Below are 24,765 nucleotides of genomic sequence, written 5' to 3' on the forward strand. Positions count from 1 at the left end.
ACTTTTTAGGCACTCCCAATTTTAATAGCCATTTTCTGTATTTCATCTCAGGCTGCCTGAGAAATACTCCTTAGAGATGGAGTCTTTCAAGGTCTGGCCTTGATTTTAGCACATCCTCTATGTGAATATTGCATACATACCCAGACCTGCACCAGGACCTCCCCAAACATATGGCTGTCTCACCCACTCAAGCTGTGCTTGGCTTAAAAAGGCAAGGGTCTCGTTGCGCACAGTCCGGGCACTGCACTTGCAGTGACGGCCCAAGCGAGCTAATAATACTCATGAAGTATAACCCAGCTTCGTAACATTCACATACAGGAGCTTTTTCATTCTAGTGTTCCTCACTGAAATCAACCATACTGCTCCTGAGCAGGAAGCTCATGCGTCTGGGGATGCTCTAGGTGACCCTGCTTGAGCAGGGAGGTCGTCCTAGATGATCTTTAAGGTCCCTTCCAACCCCAGCCGCTCTGTGACTCACTTGCTTTTGCAATTCTTTACGAGTAGTTTGGGAACATGTCTCCTACCAGATTTTTTTTTTTCTTTTTGGAAAATTGTTATTTTGGAAGGACCAGAAATAGTTTGCTTTCTGTTGGATTTGCTATAAAAAGACATAGCAAATTTTAGGATTAAAAATTCTGACTTAAGGTTATGAGTATTTATCTTTCACTGAAAATTAATTTTGCCTATCCTTCACAAAGTCATAAGTAACTTCATATTCACAGTGAAGCTCTGCTCGGTGGAACTTCATCTCATTTACAAAGCTCAAACTGAGAAACAGGTGAACTTCTGAAATTAGAAAACAGAAGGTTAAAATACAAGTGCTTTCAAAACATATGCTTGCTTTCCCGTAAAGAGCTGTGAAGAGCACATGCGTGGTGGAGCAGGTACTGACACGCGTGCTGCAGGAGCAGCATAGCTGGCAGAAATGATCACTACGGGAGAGACAACACCGAACCCTTCATTTCCAAAACCCACGTTTTGAGGAAGTCCTTGGACAGTTTTGCACCGCTCTTATTAGCTGACTAATTCAAGCAGTTTCAAGTTCCTCATCAACTAATGTGTTGCTTAGGTGAAGAAGTCATGCGGGCTAAAAACTCCTCCGGGGCTAACTCAGAGAGGAGGCTCGCAGATAGATGAGAGGCGGCTGGTAGGTTACGGCCACGCGCTGCCCTGGCCGCCAGCGCGCTCCAGGACCCTCCTGCGCCGCGGACGCGCAGGCAGAGCGCACGCTCGTAACTAAAAAGCGCTTCCAGAGCAAGACAAAGCTTGCAGATCGATATACGCACGTACAGACACACACTTCATCTCCACAGACGCCGTTTCTCATCCCAGAGAGGGCAAGAGCAGAGAAGCAGATGGATGAACTGATAAATAACTGCGTAGCTTGAGCAAAGCGCCTTGCGAAGGCGGACTGCAGGCTCAGGCACGGACGACCAGAGCGGAGGCTCGCCGCGGGGAGCGCGGCCCCAACAGCTCACGCGCAACTTAACGCAACGCGTGAGTAAAAATACTCCGCAGATAAACAGACAGAATTTTAAAGTATCGCATGCCTACAAAAATGAGTGACGAAAGGTGACAGAGAACTGTCACACCAAACAGTGAAAACACTATTAGAGATGGGCTATTTAAATATTAAATAAATACCTGGAATTTCTGTAAATGCTGAACAATGAATGATGAAATGTTATTTTTCCAGATCTGTTCATACCACAGTTACGGACTTTATACTCCAGCTAAAAAGATCATTTATCTTAGGCTGGCTATTTCAATTGCTTTTTTCGCCAATAAATTACAGATATCACCTTCAACTTATCCAAAAAGAAAAAAAGAAAACTGGTAAGAGACATGTTCCCAAACTACTCGTAAAGAATTGTAAAAGCAAGTGAGTCACAGAACGGTTGGGGTTGGAAGGGAATTCATGCAAGCAGCTGTACAGAACTCTCTTAAATGTCTCACATATACATTTGCAGAACTGGACTTAAAATACATAGGTGACATGACATTCTAAACACACCCTTCCACCCTTAAAATGTCATCACCAATGAATATGAACTTTTAAAAGCCATCCTGGCATCTCAGTATAAATGGTTCCTTTAGCATGTCTCGTTATCAGACCAAAAGCAAAACCCTCTACTGTAACATGCCACTAACCTTGTATCTCTATGTACCTGAGGTAAAATACAGAAGGAGTGTATTCCAGATATTTGCACACTACAGGCAATTACAGAAAGACTGTACTACAACAAATACTATATGGCAAAATAAAAAGCAGAGGGTGAAAATAGTCAGAAGCAGAAAACAGTGAAGAAAAGCTGTGAGCCCAGGTCTGAGCATATATACCAAATGTATGTATATTTGGCTACCACTATAGACCATATCAATTTCTGCAGTAATACAGATACACAAAGAATTTATGCAAAATAAACTAGAAGCACAATTAACTGTATGTATGAAAACAGAAAATGAAACTAATCAAAGTACGAAATGTGCTATGGAAAGTTAGCAGCTAGGACTGAACTACTGCACCAGAAGCTGCCAGAGGGGAAGTGCAAATACATTCCTGTAGATCCGATGGCATATGGTATGGTATGCATACAGTTACTGAGCCAAAGTGCCACATTTCTGCTAACAAATAACTGAAGTCAAAATTTTGTCATTTAACTACCTTAACAATGTAGGGATTTCATCCAGCTACTATAAAGTACTAATCCTCCAGTCCTACAAAAAAAGGACATGTAACTGCATAGATTTGCAATACTTATTTTATAAATGTAAATATTTAATGCCACACCATTCAGTCTGAAATACCAGTTATTTATTTTCCTGGAAATAAAGAAAAATCTGAGCAAAATCAGAGACTACAGTGTGGTGGCTAACAATATTTAATTTTTTTAATTGGGCAAATATGAAAAGGAGGTATAATACCACAGTTTCACAATTTCTAATAACGCGTGTCTTTGAGAAGTATTATCTCTTTTCATTGTGTCTATATGAGAGCTCAGTTCAAACTGTAGAAGCGACACCAAACTTTTGCATTCTCATAAATAGTCTCAGTGTGACTATTTAACATTTGAGGCATCAGAGTCAATTTGTGTGTCTTGTACCGGCATCACAGATGCCTTGTATAGACATTCAATTTTGGTTCGATGCTCCTTCACTCCTTCAACATTGGCCCTTGCTTCCTGCAATCTCTCATTAGTCTTCTGTGAAACAACAGAGGTCACGATTGTTTTTTCTGCCAAGTTCTCTTTCTGTATCCTCAACTGCCTGCAGAAAAACAAAGGGAGAAATTTTAGTCTAATTTGTATAAACTTCTTTTATTGTTTAACTTTCACAAATTAGCTATACAAGTTTCTTAGGGAAAAAATTACCTTTAAAAATTGTTTTCTTTTATATGAAATGTTCTTGCACTTTTTTATATTTTTTAAAAAATTTCTATTTTCAGGTATACCATTTCTTTAAATGTAACATTTGTGAAAGGTTTTTCTTCCCCCATCTTTCAGAGCAACATACATCTAATTTGCTGAAATGACCCCTCTAATGACGGATTTGGAGTATGATGCAGTACACAAACGTTTCTCTCTCACCTTCCTCCCACAGCACGTGCACAGGCAGCAGCGTAAGTGGATTCTTCTCTTTGGGGCAGGAATTGCCTCCTACCACAAAGCTGATTTTACCACGTCACCCCGAGGAGAAGCCTCCACAGGCGGGAGCTCCCGCACAGCGGCGCAGCCCCCGAGACCCCGCAGGTCCCCGTCCCGCCGTCACCCAGCCGCCAGCGCCTGCAGCTGCACACGGGCCGCGGTTACAAAGGGATAAAGCACTGCACATAATTAGCGTCAAGCATTCGAGACGTTATTTAGCCATCATGAAACAGGACTATCTTTCTTACAGCAGTAACCATGATTCTGCAACACTGCCACTCTTCACTGTAAATTAAGAGTTATAGAGGATTTCCTGACTAATCCGCATTCCACTAATATAATGACTTTTCTTGTTACAAATGTAGGAAATCTGCTCCTAGTAGAAAAACACGATTTGAAAGGATTTGGTTTTAGCCTGATTATGGAGAAACATCATGCTCGGAAATGAAGGTTTGTGCTTGTTTAAAATACTATATTTTACTGCAGTATTGCAGTTAGTGAGGTAACGTTTTTAGAGACAAATCGATCAGTAGGGAAAACCTGACCAAAGGGATCAGGGTGGAGGAAGGGGGAAACCAGCCCGCTACTCCTCTCTGAAAGCAAGTTGCAAGTTCAAACTTTGTAGATCGCCGCAGCGTCAGCGCTGCAACAGTCCCGGTACCGCAAGTGCAGCTGAGGTTGGGTGTCACACAGTGAAGAGTACACCATGCACGTGCACTGCATGCAAATGCAACGCTGCTCCACCTCAAATCAATTCTATTGAAATCGTTTCATAAAAAGTGCACCCTAAGATGTGCGGCTTTACTTGAATATGCAAACTGGATACATGAACATAATACCCTATTACTCAAACTCGTGCATATTCAGGATCACACCCATTGACATTCGTGACAAAAACAGGCATTTACTGATTTGCAGATTTTAAGTTAAAAAGAGACTATTATGATTATCTGGCCTGACCTTCTAGATAACATAAAATATTTTCATTCTGTAATTCCTGTATCAAGCCCATAATTTCTGACCGACTAGAGCAAAGACATCCAATTTGATTGAGAGACTTCAAGTAATCAACTGGATCTCTGAGTGAGCTGTTCCTATGGCACATTGCTATTCAATAAGTGGCAACTTGTTTCTTCTCTAAATGTGCCTGTAGCATCAGCTTCCAGCCACGGAAATTCTTTCCTCACGAAAACCCTTCCAGGCCACGTCCACACCTTTTGCTAAGCTCCTCGTGGGTAAATAAAAGAAACCGAGCTTCTCCAGTGAATTCAGCATCTCCGTGTAATTGATTTCTCATTTGCAACACCGTTACTGGTTTTGATTCCACTTAGCCTGAAGAATAAACAGCTTGAGCGGAGTGAGGTGAACTCAATTACATTTTGTGCATCATCAACTAAATCATTTATTAACTCACTATTCATCACAAGCCTAATTCAGAAGACTACAGCCGACTGGCTTGGGTGTCACGGGGGTCACGACCTGAGAAGTAAGTGACAGAGGCGCAACGTGCTGTATCATACAGGACTTTTACAAACCGTAATGACATACAGAGGGGAAACTGATTGTCTCTTCTTTCAGATCCCACAAACATGAAAATTCACACTTATTTTGAAGTCAATTTTCAGAGCACAAGGCACCTTTTAAGATATCATTACATGTTTTGAAAAGACTGCTTATACACAAGATGATGAAACACTAATTTCTCATTATCAGGCAATTTATTTTTACTATTAATTTAAAAAATTGTAACTTCCATGGTTCAAGATCTCATCTTAATTGAACCAGGATAAATTATAAAAGAAACACTGACATGCTTGATTCTTTTTTTTTTTTTTGCACATTGGTTAAATTAGGAAACACTTCAAGATTTGCATTACTAATTTCAATTCAACATTTGATTTAAAATTGTATTATGCAACACAGTTATATTAAAATGACTATGTCTTATCTAAACAAGATATCACTAAGAAAATATTTTGGGCAGCAGCATCAATGAGTAGAAATATTCACTATTATTTTCTGTTACAGCAGTGCTGCAGACAGCGAACTTTCACATTGTGATATAAAGCATAGCTCTTCCAATTTACAACAGGAGTAGAATTAAGTTTATTTTAATTTTGTATTTTTTCTTTTGGAAGAACATTTTCTTTACAGTACTGTAACAAAAATTTTGATCTCTTTGTGAAGCTGAATATGATTTATCCTTATTTGATTTATTCAACAAACAAGTACTGAAATATCTGTCAAATATATGGAGGTATTCAAGTATATGAAAATAATTGCCTTTTGTGCAATACATTCATATTAACTGCACTGAATGTTAAAAGAGACATACCTCTGATCCTGAAAATTTTTAATCAGCTGCTTATATTTCTTCATTTGTTCTCTACTTTCCTCAACAGTTCTTTGTCTTTCCTTTATGCCATCATCAAGTTTCTTCCATCTGTCAAGTTTTAACAAACCCTGTGTCAAAGCAGTATGTCGAGCATTGAAGTCTTGACCTAATGAATACTCAAATGCTTTTTGTCTCTTGCTTTCTAAGAACTGAGTATGCCTTTGCCTCACGTTTTCAATAAATCTTGATCTTTTCTTTTGATGCTGTTGTAAAGCTTTTGCAGTTCTCAGGCCTTCTTCTTCACATTTTTTCAGAATTCTTTGCTGTTTCTCTTCTAGAAACTCTTGAATATAATGGCTCCCTTTCTCTTTGGCAATTTGCATTTGTGTAACCTTACGCAGCTTTTGAGCTTGGCTATCATGTTGTTCATTCTCTGAGTAGAATTTATCAATAACATAAAATGCGCCAAAACTTACAGATCCACACATTCTAGGAAAAACCCTCTTTTCTAAGCTGACTGGATGGTGTCTGGCGTTACGTTGCAGAACAGAATGACTGTGAAAATTACATTGTTGTAGATGGCACCAGGTGGCTGGTTTATCTTGAAATGTCAACTTATCAGCTGAATGAAAAGGTTTTTTAGAAGTAGAAGGGCTAAATTTCATTGCTGTTTGTTTCTCCATATCAGTGTTTTCCATTTTCAGGGTACCTATAAGATAAACAACATAACATTAAATCCAGTCTTTGGAATATAAAATGTAGAATTTCAAAATTTTTCTTTTTTTATTGTAATTTAGATTTGATGCCAACATATTTACTATGTAAGGCAAGTTACTGCCTTGTTGTCCTCAATTAAATATTACAGTCCTTTGAAATACAAGTAAAATATGTTGTCCTCTATGTACTGTGTTACCATCTCCCAGAATCTGCAGGTTCAGACATGTTAATAAGCATGGTTACTGAGCAATGGTTCAAAATAAAAATTAATAAGGAACTTTCCTTGAGACAGCATAAGTGCTGAGTGCCAAGATAAAGTCCAGCACTATTCCAAAAAATAGGCCTGAAAAAAACAGGTCAAATCAAGCCTTTCTATCAACAGTTTCTCTACCCTAAACTCTAAACAAAGTAAATAAAAATAAGTAATTTCCTCAAAGTTTCACAACTTCCTACAACGGTAGCTTTTTTAAATACAGATTTTAAAAATCTTCTGACAAATGCAAAATTTACAACATGAAATTATATACAAATAGGATAATACAAATTATGTTCCTTCATGTCCACATTTGTAACATATTCCCTATCTACTGGTCTAACAGTTCTTCCAATATTTCCCTTAAATTATACATCAGATTTATGTGTAATTGTATATTCTATCCACTATACAGTATTCATACATAAAATTCAATTCTCCTGTTTTTATACTCCAAATATGAACTAGGTTAAAATAGCGTTTATGTCACTTCATTTATGAGGAAAATTTTAACAGAATGCCCATTTACAAGACTATGAATTATTTTTGCAGGAGACTTTGTTTGCAAAACAAAGCCTTGTATTTCTAAGTCTCTTATAAAGCCACGGTTCTTTTTATTGCGTTCTGTAATAAAAAACAATTCAAGCATTCCATGCAGCATTCAAAAGGTTGAGATACATGCTTCTTTCACTCTTCTTTTTCCCCCACTTATACTACTTTGGAGGTAGTGTGAATAATTAATCAGGGCTAGATTAAAAAACAATTAGCTTTTCAAAGGAGTGGACTGAAGAAAAAGAGTAGTGATGGATTACATTTGCTCCATGGGAGACAAGCAATAAAGACAAATGCGAGAAAGCCCAGCAAAAGCTTCTAGTTCTGTAACTTACAGAATCCAAATCATATAAATAAATTTAGCAGGATGATCCACATTCATGAAGAAACCCCCAAATGCTTTTAAAAAATTCCGTGGAAAAACCCTCCAAAACTCAGAGGCAGCCAGATCCGATTTCATGGATCCCTCAAACACATCACATAAAGAAAAACACTGGATTATCTTCACCGATATTAAAAGAACAAATAAAAAAATGAGGCAGAAGGACAGAGAGAAGAGCACAGACTAGGCTGGGCTGTGGGTAAGAAAGATCAAGTAAGCCTGAGGTATAACAAAAGGGAAAAATGAACGTATTAATTACAGCCCTTTGCGTAAGGAAGCGGAGGTGAGCGCGGCCCATCCTGCGGAGCGGCACCAGAAGGCTCCCGCGGCGGGGGGTTCGGGTCCGGACGGAGCACCCCCCTCCATCGCCCGCGGGCGCAAGCGCAGCCCCCCGGCACCCGGCTCGCCCGGGCCCCCGGCACCGGCCGCTCAGTGCCGTGGCGGATACGCAGAACTACGCGCTGGGCAGCCTTCATTTCCGGGAGAAGGGGTGGCGGGTCAGCACAAGGCAAATTCAGGTGTATTTTGCCAGGTTCTGCACCTACGATGCTGAACAGCATCACTGCCCACGTGAGCTGTTCCCAGGAAGCAGTAAATCGCAGCAGGACTTTCTGGACGGGCTTCTGCGAGTCTGCTCAATATTTCCGCATAGTAAGAGTGGGAAAGGTGGGCTACTTCCAAAGTAATTAAATTGCTACGGTACATACGATTTACCTTTTCTGGAGGCATTTAAATAAGTATTATGGATAGTAACTTTTCTCATCAATAACATATTGATCCTATACTTCCAGGCTGGTAATATCATCTTGTGACAGGATTTGTCTATACAGTGCAAGTTAAAAACCTTACACTCTGACAGCTCTTGGGAAGAGGATGTGTTCCAGGGTCAAAGGTATAAGGTTAGGTAGCTATTTCTTAATTTTTCAAGGATCCTTTTATATGACCAATAAAAATGATTTAAAGAGGTGTGAAACAACATTTAAAAAATCTCACTGGAAGTAGCAGAAATTAATACTTAAAAAAGTAGCAAAACCATCTGAATTTACCTCAAGATTCTACACTGAAATTCGCAGCTTTGCAGTATCACTCTACACAATCTTTCCAGCTCTCCCTAGCACCTAGGGACCAAGCAGTAGAATTTTTTGCTGATTTGTTTCTTTGAATTAAAGGCTTTTTATTGTTTAATAATTGATTTTGTTGTTAAAATTCATGGTTTATTATTAATTTATTATTAATTTTATTCATTTACTATTAAACAATTCTTATTGTTTAATATTATGGACCAAAGGCTGATATCTATAATGTCCAGTGGCAGATGTACAAGGAGGAGAATATTAAAAGCAAGCATAAAGAGCATAAAGAGCTCCTATCTTCCAGCAGCCCATCACCCCATCTTCCAGCAATCTGGGTCTTAAGACTGCCTGAACCAGAGTAGCTTTGTGTTTAACAGCCTTCGACGGATTTGTCTTCCTTAACTTCTTTTACAGGATTTACTGTCTGGCTACAGTCAGAAAAGTAATTTGTTACACGTTTACAGATCAAATCCACTTTCCCCTTTATTCCAGTAAAACTTACAGACGTTTTTCTACTGCAAGCAAAGCAGTGTGAGCCAACACGCAGCAGTTCCGCAGGAGCAAACTCCCATTTGCTCTGCTCATGCACTGCCGTCTAAAGGAGACCGCTGCAACTAACGACTCACTGGCTGCCAATTATGATCCTGAAAAATACATTGTCTGGTTTCCAAACAGCTGAAACCAACCAAATGCAGAGCAATTGAAAAGGAATAAGTAGTAAATACCAAATTTTACATTTTAAAGGATCAATTTTCTATCTGTCAACATGTAAGAGAGGAATGAAAACATTCACTGTTTCCAAGTGAAAGACTTCTCACTCAGCAGAAATGGAAAGAAAACATGGAATTTCATTGGAAAAGAGCATGTTCTGACACTCCAGCGATAGCACAAGTATCTAAACTTTGTGGAAAACAATACAGATCTAGTTTGTGTCTCACGTTTCACAAAAACTTCACTTTCCATCCTCAGTACAACAGTCCTTTGCTGGGATGTTCTCTTATCCTGGGAGGCGAATCGTAACTCAAAGGTTACTCGCGGGATCACGCTGCTCATCGCTGAAGCAGAACGCCTCTGCGTGTCGGAGCGCCGCAGCCTGCCCGCGTTTAGACTGAGCATCGTTTGCTCCTCCAACATCACCTAGATTAGATAGCCTGGATACCTATGGCAGATGAAGATTTGTTCCAATGACGAGACACTATTACGAACTTTACATTTCTGGAGTTCTCAGGTTGCTGTAGTTTCACAAGTTCATTTCCCCCAAGTCTAATGAAGCTTTCTATTATTCTGAAAAATGATGCATGGTGTAACATACATCAAGTGCAAATATGCTGGGTGGGTATCAAGACAAACTAAACACAATTAGTCATTTTTTATGCAACTGAAAGGATAATCATTACCATCTTTTCAACATTTGTTTAACTACTGCTGTATGTTTTATAAGCATCAGCACAATTACCATACTTGCTTCCAAATGTTTTCCTTTTCATTAACACAACATAAAAGAATATCAAAGAACATAATTCCCAGAAACAATCCGTCTAACCAGCTCCGAAACAAATTCTCCTTTTATTCTGAACTGTGAGACTTCCGCAGGATACAACCCCGTTGGTCACAGCCACGCTCACACCCCGGCACGCGACGCCGGGTGCACTCGGTGATCGGGGAGATGCCACGGGCGGAGGCAGCCAGGCTCCTCCTCGCCGCGCGCCCATCCTCGCCGCGTCCGGGGCTGCAGCAGCGCCCAGCACAGCTCTGCATCCAGCTCACAGCACCCTGCGGGGACCACCACGCTCGCCCTAACGGTTACCCACCTCCCGGCCCTCGGCCGAGCACCTACTCACTCTTCTGCCGCCCTACGCATAGACGTCTTGCCAAGGGACCCCAAGAGGCACGCAGCAACGAACCCCACGTGAGAGCGAGCACAGCACAAACAGGTGGGTGTGCGGGAGAGGCTGGACGAGAACTCTGCAAAGGTATCGGGGTGGGACTATTTCTGGAGAGGTCTTTGTGGATAGGTACAGCATGCCTAAACGCAAGATTTGCCTTAGCAAAATAAAAAAATCTTTCACAGCTGGCAATTATGTGTTGAAATTTATGTGGCTACCTACCCAGGGAGATCGGAGATCCTGCGCTACGCTCCCTGTTCCGTATTCCTCGAGCATCAGCATAACCAAAGGCAGACGGCCGGTATCTTGCCAAGTCTTTGCTCAAAAGACACCAGCTCTGCCTCCTATTCATGCCTCAGCCCTTTTCTCCCTCAGCCTCATACCAACAGGCTCCTTGTCTCAGTCCACTTCTGCCATTTCCCTGGGGCTTTATTTTATTGTTACAAATCAAATAGTTTAGTTCTTCATACCAGAAGAGGGCAACGCTGGAAACAGCAGAGACTGACCAGAAGTTTCTGTCCTAGTGCCATGGTCTCATACGGGCGCAGAGCCGTCACTGGAGGGGAGCTGGGCTTCGCCCTGGCCCCGGCTGCAGGGAAAGTCCGCAGGTCCCTTACGGAAATGGCACCCGCACTCTGCACCCGCCAAACCTGGCCAGAGCAGAATAAAATAGCCCCTGCCACAACAGATCCTTCCCAAGCTCTTCAGCTACTTTATCCAAAGCCAAATATAAGAATTGTTTAGAGTACTGAATTTCATTTTTCCTCATATGGATGAAAAGCAATGTTTTCACTACATTTTATCTTGGAGATAGCCACACTTCTACTAGAGCAAGACACCCAAATGTCTGCTCAAGTGTCCAGCCTTGTGTTTGTCAGCACTTACAGCACCTGTAGATGGGTTTCCACAAGCGGCAACGCTGGTAGGCTCCGGAAGAGAGCGAGCCATTTCGGTAACGAGTAGCACGGCAGCTCTCCCAGGAGGGACTGGGAGCCAGGAACTAGCGCTTTTACAGATTTGCTCCTTTACTCCTATCCACGAGGCACTCGCTAGTTCTGGATAAGTTTAATAATAAATATCATACCTGGCTAATATGGATGACAACATCTCTTGTCTTCATACTACAAGTTTCATCTTATTTATGGCTACTATTTTTTTATTTTACAATGTATTATGAAAGAATTATGACTAACCCTTCCTCCACAGAGATCCTTCTTGCTTGACATTAATCTTTTCTCTTTCTTTTTGCAATATGGGCAAAGTAGACGTAACTGGCTGTCTTTCTCTTCCGAGACATAAACCAGGAAGTTCTTTAAAATCATTCATATGTAAGACCTGTTAACAAAACAGAATTTATTCTAATTAAAATGCCACTATACTAATAAAAATGAAGCCTTGAGGAACTAATACAGAATGCATCATTTTTCACATAGTAAGTATACACTTATTCTATGATTTAAAACAGGGGATGTTCTTCTTTTTCTTTTTCTTTTTTTTTTTTTTTTGAAAGAGCCACTACCTCTTTCTTCAAAACTCTAGGCAGTGTCGACATTTACACGGGTGGATGAGTTCTTGTTCCAGCCCCACACCTCTGTGCTCCTGGAAGAAATCCCAGCTTTTAGACTGAACATCCCTTCACTCATCATCGGTTCCACCGAGACGCACTCTTCCGCAGTTTGTGACAAGGGCACCTTTCCTTTAACAGTGTGAACAAACACATAGTGCCTCGAGGCTACAGCTTAGGGGATTCTCAAACTTTTAAGTGAATGTAACACATGTAAAGCTTGCTTGGCTGCAACTGATATTTTTTGTTTATTTGCAAGATACTCAGCAGCTACGCATTCCTTTGTCATGCAAATGTTTGTTCTCGGACTGAAGTTTCCCGCTCAGGACAGGAAGCGTTTACCATTTGCCTTTGGTAATTTTGGCCCTTTTTCTGAGACTGGCAACAAAGATGCCAAAGGAACTACGTGAAGTAGGGTATTTTATGAGGACAATATTTGCTAACTGAAAATTAGACCATTTTGCACATGCTACAGAACAGCATCAGATGTGAATGCTTTTATCTTACTCTGCGAACCAGATTCCAGCAGACAGCCTACAGTTATTTGGAAAAGGACGGCAACAGTTTGCAGAACCTGAAATATCCAGCTTCCTCGGCTCGTAGTATTTCATGGGTCTGTCAGTATGATTCATGAAAGGCTGAACATGCTGTTTGACATATACATAGCATCTGATATAGTCACCGCCCAAAATGTCATTTCAAGCACTATTACAAGTTTTACATATTAAGAAATGTACAAGGCTGGTTACATTTTTCAACAATTTTGCACGCTTTATTACGTTCGAGCTGTTAAAGTGGTGTTTGTCTTACCCAGGTCCGTGTGAGACACACGGGCACCGAGGCGTCCTGCTGCCCCGCGACCAGCACGGAGGGACAAGCACAGGGCGCAAAGGCAAAGCTTTCGGCCGACCTTAAGCACCCCGCGGCAGGACCCGAATCACCCCCCGCACACGCAGTCTCTCTCCACCGACTCCAGAGAGCCTCCACGGCCGCGACATGCAGCGCTCACACAGCCAGGGTCAGGTGAAACGAATTCCGCTAAGGAATCTGATGTCTTTCCAGAAAAGCAAACCATTCTGAATCCTCACATCAGCCTTTAAAACAGTATTTGAACCAATAAGCTATATAAGCTTAATTTTACCTTTGTAGCTCTGTCGCATAATTTAGCCAGATCAACTGTGACATGCATGTCCATGCCCTCTGCAAATGACACGCCGCTTTCTGTTTTCTTTCCATGCCAAGAAAAGACAAACAAAAAAAAATCGCTTTTGGATATGATGCAAGAACATATGACTCTACTTATCTTACACACTTCATTCAAAATAGTAGTTGTAACTACTTCATTCAATGATAAATTTATATTTTTCCTAATGTTTTCTCAGTGTCTCCCAAAGTGTGTTTCTGAAGAAAGATGTCAACTCCTGGGAGAATTCAGACTTAAATCTGTTTCACACAGTCAGTCTCTACCAGTCTGTGTCAGAATGGAAGTGGCAGGTTAAACATAAGTTTTCCTGTCTCATATCTAATGCCTGATTCATCTAGTACTCTCAAGGATGCAAATTAAGAAGAAGGAAAGAAGGAAAGACAAGAGAAAGAAATAAGTACAGTATAGGTAAAATTCCTATGTTCACAGGACAGAGTATTATTTTTCCCAAGTGTACTTTAATAAAACTGCCTATTCAGTACAATAAATTCTTTACATTTAAGTACGGTCTGTAAAATTAGCGGTTTTTCTCTGTGTGGTTGTCAAAAAACATTTTTCAGCATCATCTTACCATATGCAAGTGACAATAAATTCGATTATTTTAAAATACATATGAAATGTTACCTGGCAAAAGGTTGAGTTCTGTAATGCCATTGCATCACAAGCTGTTTTTATTGATGACCAAAGTCACATTAATATGGGATGTTAAATTAATCCATTAGAGACAAAGCCATGTCTGTTGCACATCATGTCTTTAAGTATTTTGAGGTAAAAATGTGATGAAGACATCAACATTTAGTAGTTGTATGGTCTGTACTTGCTCTAGGTAAAGCAGACCATGTGTTTACCTGTGTCTGCACCATGTCACTGTGCTGATGGCAGATGCACACGTCGGCTTTGTTTTCCTTCTGCAGCTCTATCCATCACGAACGTGAGCCACTTGGGCTCACGCTCCTGGAAGGTTTCTGCAACACTTGTGAATGTTGTTAGCTGTTAACAGCAGTATTTCACCTGAACAACACTCTGAACTTAAAGCATTTCTTCAGAACTCTGACATCGCTACTAACAGGTTCTACAAGGGGAAGGAGATGGCCATCACTGCATTAATATTCTTATCCTGCTACTCCTTCTTTGCCCAGAAATGCTAATATAGGTCTAGGTGATTATTTTGGAGCAATCTTAACATCAGCAGATTAGTATTTTTTTTTCCTGGTAGTAGCTTCTTATAATACTAAGAAGATACATCCCCTATAAAATAAACCAAATAGTTGCATGGTCTAATTGTGGAGTGAGGTCGTCAGTTAAAAATACATGCTAATACAAGAAAGACTATTTTATTCTCATTAATTAGAAGGCATACCTCAGACCTGGAGGACACAGTTTTTGAAACAATTTACTGAAAGATTCAACAAAAGCAAATATGGAATGTGAATAATATCCTAACAGGGAAAGTGATCACCATAGTATTTTTACAGTATCACCGTGAGGTATGGAAATGAGTAACAGAAGAACAAGGTACGGAAGCGAAGAAAGAAAAGTACTGAATTTGAGGAAGCACATAACCAGTGTTGTTACACAGCAGGTAAGTGATGCATAATCTGAAGCAATTTTGTGTATAAATATAACAGAAACAGGACAAAGACGTACTTTGGCTATATGTTAAAGTAAAGCCTCAGAAAGTACACTTAAAGGTTTCTGCATTTTATGTCAAACAATAACAGTACAGTAAATTTAACCATGTATGTTTGTACTGGCAATGGTATCAAAAACTGGCAGTTAATACAATGGTCAAGGAAAAAGCATATCTAAAGCCAGAATCATGTTAATTCTGCATTCATATTTAGTAATTAAATGTTAATGTGCCTCTCTTAAGATGCTGCTTTTGTCTTTCAAAGAACAAGGTTACTTCGCATAAGGATAGCTCAACGTGATTTTTCTGATTAGTAAGAGATGTTAATAACATTTTCCTGTACTGTAAGTATGCAAAATTTATAGAAATAATATTATGATAATTTACAGAATTGGTAATATATACTAATGCTGCCCCAACCATTTTATTCTATGTTCCAAATCTCCAAGGAGTATTAAGAAGTTATTGCCTATAAATATATTTACTGGAAATTTTTTTCTTCCTCTGAATGAATGGAAAATGCCATCCCCCGGTATGAAATTCACAGGGCAAGAATGAATTCTCACTGATTAAGGAAGTCAGGCTGCTGAAAAGTAATGTCATGCAGAATAAAAACAATTTATTCTAATCTTCACTCTGCTGTATGTAATGGCTTGAATCATGACAGAATTCCAATTTTTCAATAATACATACAGATATTAAGTACATTTGCTCTAAAAGCGTTGAAAAACAATTTAGAAGCTTTCAGTAGATGCCGTCAATTTCACTACTAAAATGATAACTAGCCTTTTTCTTAAATACTCCAGCATTATGTCAGCCTTAGTTGCAAAAAGGAGTATTTTCCAATTCATAACTGTTAGAAGTACATTTTAACTTGTAAACATAAAAATATTCAGCTAGGAAAAAAAATTAATGTAGGTCTCCCATTCCTTTCTCTAATCTTTAAATTTTTTAACAAACCAATACCAACAACATTCATTATAAACTAAGCTATATTTACTTTCATTGTGCTTTCTAAGGAGAAACAAAAGGCTAATTCTGTAGATAGACACTCACCCTAACAATTTCTATTTGTTGAATCGCTCAGCTTTTTTATGAGTCTTAAAAATACTGCTTTTAGCAGACTTTGGTAATTCAATATTTACAGCTTCGTAAGCAAAGCAAGAAGCAAAGATGCCAAAGGTGTTGAAGCTGAAGTTGGCTTCAGGTCCAGGTCAAGATAAAGCAACTCCACTGGTGTTAATGGAATTTTCCCAGCTTATTTAAGGCTGGATTTGGCCTTGACTTGACTTTATGACTCATCAGCAGTTATGGAACAGTCACCGGTTCTAGCTGTTTGAAATCATTACATTTTGTCATCAAAGCCATGCGGGTTTTCAGGAGTTATTTACTCTGACCTGAGAATGATTAATATTGAAAAGAAAAATAAGGGAAATGCTTTGTAACAGAAATAATAACTGAAAATAATATATATATAAAACAGAACTTTTCACATCTCTATGCAAAGGGGAGATGATGAGGCTGATCTCCGTTAGCACCAAGGCCACATCAAATCTTTCCAACTCTGTTGCTACAAAGTGAGGTTAAACAGAAATCAGAATCAGCCTCCTACGTACCTGCATTACTTCATCCACCAAAAAAACAAACAAACAAACAAGCAAACATGCAGTAAAAAGATTTGTTATACAAGTCTTTCAGCTTTTGTGTGCTTTCCAGAACAAAACTGGTAGCACAATTTCATCCACATACTCACCCACCACTTCATCCTATGGAACCAGTATCTTTGAGCTCTCGAACATGTTATTTCCCAAACATCTAGGGTGGACCTTAGATGACTGACACAGGTCCCTTTCAACTGAAATTTTTCTATGGCTCTAATCTATTGCACATTTATTTACAAACTATATTCAGGTGCTCCGAAAACTACTTTGTAGATACAACATCCCTAAACAGTCTCATTTTGAAAGCCTGGACATAATCCTGGGCAATGTGCTCTAGGCGACCCTGCTTGAGCAGGGGGTTGGACTAGATGATCTCCTGAGGTCCTTTCCAACAACCTCAACCACTCTGTGATTCTGTGAAATATCATCAGCTGAAGTCAAACATTACACTTCCAAGTACCTAGAAAAATACAGCCTGACTTCACTGATGACTTCTGACCGTGATTGTCAAGTATCACAGCTACGTCAGGTGATAAGTTTACCATCCCTCACTGTCTCTTCCACCTCTGTTGCATGGCTGCCTACTCCACAAATTATTCAGAACTGTCTGTGAATCAGCTACTGAGCTTTTTCACAATTCTAGAAATTCTTTTCAGACCTTAAATGGTCAGGCTGCAAACCAGGGTTGTTCTGCAGCTGATTTATGTTTGATTTGGACATTTATGGACAAAGGACTCATGGCACAGCTTGGAAAACAAGGGGTAGGGAAGTTGTCAGCCCCTTCGAGGCAGGCCATTCCCATTCACAATCAGAGACTTTATAAGCAAACATGATGTAAATGACAAAAACTAAGTAACTCATTGCTTGATCATGACTATCTGGTTTGAAAACATTTCAAATGTAACATAATGTACTAAACAGTAATTGCACTTTTTAATCCCTTAACAAAAACCTGTGCTTTCTTTTATGTTAAAGCTAAACTACTATACACTTATTTCAAGACACTGTACCCATTTCTGCTGTACCAATTACTCTTCCACACATTTAACCAAAATTAGCCAATCTTTTAGGTAGGTTTTTCAAAAGGCTTATTTTTGTTTATAGACTCTCCAAAACCATTAGTGTTACAAGATTTAATACGAAATGCGAATATCTCATCATAGTTACGAGAGCCAGTTCCACTTCGCTGCTGAAGGGCTTCTGTAACAGTTGCCACCTGTCAGGATTTTCTGGATGTCTTACTCAAAAACAGCACCTTCACTAGCACATCTCCTACTAGGGTCGAAATTATTCTCCCCTAGTTCAAAACTTTATTTTTTATGGTTTATGTTATTTATAGAAACTCTGTATACTGATTTTCGACATACGCCCAAATGCACTGCTACAGTCAAAGACAAGTGGCAGTTTTAAACAATACTAACACAGCTAGAAATTAATACTGCGCATCACAGGAAAGTTCACAGTTCTCCACTGTTGGCAACAGCATCCTTCTGCTGTTTGTTTTCTTGACTCTGCCCTTTATTTCAACTTCAGCTACAGTAAGCACACCACTAACTGTGTGTTAAAATCAAGGCAACATGTATCTGAAACCTTTAACTCACTCGATCAAATGTTAGAGCTTGATCTGCTAACTGAAGCCAGTGACCAAACTCATAAGAATAATGCATGAATCAACTAATGTAATACCTCATTACGCATTTGTTAAAGACTATGAAAAGAATCGAGGGAAAGAAAGGGTAAAGTTCTAATAAAAATGTTCTTATTTTAAGGTCAGATATTTCATAAATTATCAAAGAGAATTCTGAGGAAATGCTCCATGGACTTCTCTATTTCTGTTGGACCAGCACAAAGAATAAAGATGTAACATCCTTTCACTGAAAACACAGCTGACAAGAAAAAAAATCCACACTTTTCAGGCTACAGGGATGGTTATTATGCCTCTGTTACTAAATATTGGCTTCTGAACAACTATGCCCAAATCCATCTTTTCAGTAATGTTTGCTTCTTTTAAGTTTAAATAATCAGAATGGTTGGTTAGAAATTAATAATAATCTCATTCCTCATTAAGACTTTTTTTCCTATATGAAATTCATTATGAAATTAAAATCATAGAACATAAGTCCACTTAAAGAAGGAACAGATAGATGTTATAGGTAAATCAACCAGAGAGACAAGAAGGAACCAAACCCAACAATTCTACCAACTCATTTCTTTGATTTCCAAACTTACTCTGAATTTCCTTTCATCTTTCACACCTCGTTTTCTTCTGCCATAAAGCCTACATGAAGTAGTTCTGTTATTTTTTAACTTAAAAAGAAGAAAATCCCAGTTCTTTTCTCTGAAGAGGAAGTTATCCTAAACTGGCAAAAGTAGGACAATACCATCCTACCTTGTCACTATAAAGGGCAAAAAGACACAGAAAAGGCAGAAAAGCAGAGAGAGTTACATGTAAAAAGAAAACAAGCCTTTTCTTCCATTCATAAAAGTGGGTTTTCTAATGCTCTTTGTATTTGACAGCACTGAAGAGAGTACAGCATTGTAAAGATGGGCATATCTAAACATGCACCTTGTGCTGGGTGGCAGGGAGCGTATGCAAAACACCATAGCAGTAACAATTAATATAGCAAAGTACTATATATGCATACATGTAACCTAAAGATTGTTGTAATAGACAAGTACATAAAATACTTGTGCTTCAGTTGCAGTAGCAATGGGGTCATGCTGCAGTAAAGCTAACACAAGAACTTACCCCAAAGCTCTGCCCTACCGTAACTCCCTAGCTCCTGACTCCTTACAACCCACCTGACTGACTCCCCTTTGCATCCAGTTTTGCATTAGTTCTGTAACAACTTATTTTCAAGCACTAGGACATTTAAACACAAGTAACTTATCAATACTGCGGGTTTTACATATGTAAATATAGCATTTAAGCCTAGAGATTGACCTCTATCCTGTATTTACATTAAATGTCAACATAATTCCAGCTTGTAAAAGAGAATCTCAAATACCAAGAATAAAGAGCGCAGCCAACAGAGGCAGCCAACAGACAGGGCACTTTGCACAGCAGTTTTGGGGCTCTGTTTTGATATCTTCTGGGAACTTCATCTGAGGTTGTCAGGGGACTCTAGGAGCCCCCTAACAACCTCTGAGGAATTTCAGGGTACCTGCTGCTGCCAGGTGAGTCTTTCCTGGAATGCTTGGAATGATTCTTACTCGTATTTGCAGAGCTCAGACATTTTCTTAGGGGGAAAAAAAATGTTTCTAAATAGCACACTTACTTGTTTCCCAGATGAATGCTTTCCATCCTTAGTGTTCTGTCCTGGTTTAATGATGTGATACATAAAGGTTTTACTACCACATACTGAAGGTGTGCTTTGACTATAAATTTGTTTATCTTCATCTCTGTAATGTGTCTGCAGTGGAACTTCATGTAAAGGAATTCTACTGTAAAAAAACAGAAACTTTGTTACTATTTCACAGTACACAAAGTAAGTAATATTCAAAACTGGAATAAACTCGAGTTAATTCCTTTGCTGCAGCTGAAGTAAAGTGAACTTCCATACTGAAATGTTTATTTAATACTAATGAAATATCTAGTTAGAAACTTTAAAAAATTTAAGAAAATCCACAGTTAAAATCCCTAAAGCTTACTTTATTTATCCACCTTGCTGAAATATGCAATAGAATATTTTTTCATACATAATACACAGTGATATACCCAGATAAGAAACACACAAAGGCTCTAGGAAGAATCTCACATTTGTATTAAGTCTGCCAAGTTGGGGTGGACCAACTGACTGACATCAATTAGAAACACAGCAGAACATTGAGAGGTCTACTTGTACCAAAGTTAACCTATCTAAACTGGGAATTTAACAGCCTTCTAATAAGGTGAACCCGTCCTATTTAGAAGGTGGAATCAGGTACTTGACTTATGTCGCACAGACTACCTGCTTTTCACAGCTATTAAAATGAAAACTACAGTGTTCTGGTAAGCATGATGGAGTCTTTCACCTGTTCACCTGTTTACAGTCAACAACTCTATTTAAACATGAGTTATATCACTTAAACAGCATTAGACATAATCAGTCTCGTATAATACAGCCCCCCAAAATGATGGCAGTGGTAACAAAACTGGATCAGTGATATACAACGATCAGCATTTTTCCCGCAGCCTTGGAGCATCGTCATCGGGCACTGAGAAGAAATCCTGCTGCTGCCTGGTGCCACGTTTACTCCATCTCCTTGTCGCTGTGCTGTGCCACACCGCCATTAACCCAGAGCTTTATCCATGCCGCTCCCACTCTTGTCGAGGGTTTGCCCTCACACCCACAAAGCCGATTCTCCCACTGAAGTCAGCTGCAAGGTCTTAACCAATATAATTCAGGGCAGAACTGCAGTATTAACGTGGGGTTTCTTTGAAGGATATGTGAACCAACGGGTTGCTAACTAAATAATATTCTTTCTCATTTAAGATCAGTCGCTTTACAGAAATGCCAGTGGAAAAGCCACACTTCTCTTTAAGGCATCAGCAGTAATTCTGCAAATGAGAGACCAACAGTGAGCCCTATTTCAGGACCAAATAAAATGATCAAAACTAAAACAGAACTAAAAACCTCCCATACATTAGAGACAAACCAGCACAGTTTCTAAGCAGAAAGAAAAATGCCTTCTTGCTCCCTACTGGAATTTTTTAACATGCCAGGACATTAGTGAACATGGTTGATATAAAGCATACCCTCCAGAAGTCTAACAGGGATTTATTAGTCATCTTTAACTATTATTTCATGGCAAAAAGTGCATGTCATGAAACTAAATGGGACAGTAAAGTCTAGAGGATCTTTAGAGGAAACTAATGAAGGTAAGCAAATGAACAAATAACAGCAGATGTAATTCAGTGTTAAAGGAGTTATTTAAAGGAATATTTTGACTTGCTGAAAAACTTCACTGCTTTCTAAAGTATCGGTAAAATCATTAAAGGAAATTGCTGTAGCAATGGATCATCACTGGAAAACCATTTAATGTGCAGGACTAACAAAAATATGTAATAAATGGGTGCCAGGCAAAATAAATTGGATACAGAACCACCTTTTAAATCAATTGTATACTCTCACCAAGGATACTGTTCATTTCTGATTACACTAACTAGAAACGATGTGGTGGGGGAAAATGGAAATGATTTAAGGCATAGATAAGCATTCAAATGAAGATTACAAATATTAATAAAGACTAAAATAAATACAAGTGCACATAAAAAGAAACATGAGCATGTTGCCTATTCTTATGCATATAACTCATACCTGGTGCACCCTACTCTCCTCAAAAATTATGATTCTAGAAATCAACTGTTCAGGTATGGTGCCTTCCAAGTAAACCTGGCGGTATCCAGCAGTACCTCTCTTACGGGATGATGATGATACAGGGACCTCAGCTCCTTTCCAGAAGTCATCTCGTCCTTCTCCTGCTTTGCCGCTCCTCCCCAGACACACCGCTCTAGACACCAACTCTCAAGTCGGTGCTTTAGCAAATGAAAATTAGGTAAATTCTAGAATTACATTTTTCATGAGTTTGCTTAATCTTCTTCTAAAGCACCTGGCACTAGTAACTGAAAAAGACACAATACTGAACAAGGTTCATTTTTGCTTCAATTTAAATGTTGGTTTGTTACTGAAGGGGCATCAGTCATTCTAAATTTACACTGGTATTCCTTACTTAACTGTAAAGATTGATATTAATGTATCAGAAATGAGAAGAATTAGGATTATTATTTCTATAAAAAGATCATTTTTTTTGTCCTGAAAGATTTGACTCTGGCCTGTTAAAAGAAGAGTTTAATCAAATGAAAGATTGTCTGGAAGTGATCTTCACATTTCAAGGAAACGCTGACTAGTCACAGTAATTACTCAGTAGGTACAAAGAATAAGTATGTAATTTTTAGAATGCAATGTACAGTACTCTAAAAAGACTGACAAAACATTATCTGCCAAGGACTTCATATTAACATACTAATGAAACAGTTTTCAAGCAATTATGGAGATACTGAGGTTTTTACGGTAATATGTAAAATGGCATTAATAACCTGTAAAATGCATAAGCATGAAGGACAAAAATTTTAAACATCTATTGAACATCTATTAGTTTAAGAGTACAGCTGTGTTTAGCAATTACAGCTACTTGTTTCTTGTCTGAAAATGATCAGGGCATTGACACCACTTCCCTGTACTTCCAGAATGGTAACATCGGACTTGCACAGATAATTCTGCAAAACACGTCTTTTTGCTTTGTAATAAATAACACAGTTCTGATACTACACTGGAATAAATAAGCCAGCAGGTTTTGAGTCAAAGTCACAGAAAAATGTGCAAGTTCTGTCACTATGGCAATGATTGTGTTTAATCCTGCTGTTTTAAGATCCCAAAATAATTAGTGAACAGTCATGCTGCTTGAATCTTATTGGAGTAATTCATATCAAACGCCAGATACATCAGATAAGTATTAAGCAAATGTCCTTGCTCAAATCTTATCAGCATACACGTAATCTCCCAACAAAATAATAAAGCAAGGTATCATTTTTCTCCTTTCATCCTTTGATTCACAGCCCCTCACCAACTTAAAGCTATATGACAAACCATCCTCTGATTTCTACTTCACAAGGACAGTAACTTGCATACAATATTACAGTGCTTTGCACCATGCAGTCCTGATCTTGAATGGTTTTTTTTTTTTTTTTTTTTGGTGAATAACACAGACCACACCTTTAAAGACCCCTAAAGGAATGAGACACACTACTGAACTGGCAACACCTACAAATTTCTGCAGTATATGACCCTGACATAGTGCCCAGAACTTTCTGCAAAGTAGTGTATTTCAACCTACAGAGTCCTGCATTGCACAGCAGTTCTTTTATCATCTGTCCTGTAAATACATGATGTTATAATTCCACTATTTCCACCGCGGTATGCAAGAAGTCTAACCATTTCAGTCTTCAGTGCTAGCTCTTGGATGCACTTGAAGGTCTGTCTCAAATTCAAGTACTGACACGAGGTTTTAGAAAAGCCAGAAACAAATAGTCTACATGTAAGAGTTCAAAAGAACTCAGCTGTGAATGAGCTGAACAGGTAACTGTGATGCATAAACTACCACCTAAGTTGCCCTGGTATCTGAGGAAGCTAAGGTAGTGAATTTAACGCCAACTTCTAAATAGGTGTCTGAGGAAACCATGGAACCACAAACCATTAAGTCTATATCACCAAAAAGGCACACTGATAGAAACGACATTGAAGAAAGCAAGCCGTTATGAGATAAAAGAAGGTTTTCTAAGGCATAACTAACTAACTACAAAAAAGGAAATGAAGGGTAAAAGAAATGATCAGTTTGGCAAAAGATCACCAGTGGCATTTCAGAGATCATAGTGAACGCCTGTCTTGTTCAACATATTCATAAATGACTGAAAAAAGATAGATGACAAAGCTTGCTGTCATACACTGTTATTCTACATTATACTAGTATATTCAGGATAATAACAGAGAAAGTTGACTGCAAAGAGTTACGGAAGGATCTCATGATATGGAATGACAATAAAACATTAAATAAAAAAAAATTCAGTACTGATAAATGCAAAGTGATGAACATCAGAAAAACAATCAAAGCTTAAAGTACATAATATGGGGCTTTGACCTAGCTATTTCCAGTCTGAAAAGAGATCCTGGAGTTCTAACACACAATTCAATGAAAAGTCAGTTCACTGTTCAGCACCCACCAAAAAAAAAAATCCAAAATAAATGACGGGAATTATGAGGAAAGGACAGAACAAGACAGAGCAGTATATTACATGGCTGTGCCAGTTCCCAGGACACCTCCAGTA

The 24,765-nt window shown here is 38.9% G+C and overlaps 1 protein-coding gene across 7 annotated transcripts in view; it reads right to left on the bottom strand.

The window, feature by feature from the left end:
- Positions 1-2,797: 2,797 nt before the first annotated feature.
- Positions 2,798-24,765, bottom strand: part of LRRIQ3 (leucine rich repeats and IQ motif containing 3) — a 34,622-nt gene continuing 12,654 nt past the window's right edge. For 6 of the 7 annotated variants that reach the window (XM_064516371.1, XM_064516369.1, XM_026098536.2 and 3 more), the window contains 5 exons: positions 20,180-20,345; positions 13,548-13,634; positions 12,036-12,177; positions 5,980-6,688; positions 2,798-3,267 (listed from right to left, as the gene is read on the bottom strand). In XM_064516371.1, the coding sequence (XP_064372441.1) occupies positions 3,060-3,267; positions 5,980-6,688; positions 12,036-12,177; positions 13,548-13,634; positions 20,180-20,345 (1,312 nt within the window). In that variant the 3' untranslated portion in view covers positions 2,798-3,059. The remainder of the gene's footprint in view (positions 3,268-5,979; positions 6,689-12,035; positions 12,178-13,547; positions 13,635-20,179; positions 20,346-24,765) is intronic. The other variant, XM_064516372.1, reaches the window with a different exon arrangement.

Source organism: Dromaius novaehollandiae, chromosome 8, assembly GCF_036370855.1.
Source record: "Dromaius novaehollandiae isolate bDroNov1 chromosome 8, bDroNov1.hap1, whole genome shotgun sequence".
Classification (NCBI taxonomy): Eukaryota; Metazoa; Chordata; class Aves; order Casuariiformes; family Dromaiidae; genus Dromaius; species Dromaius novaehollandiae.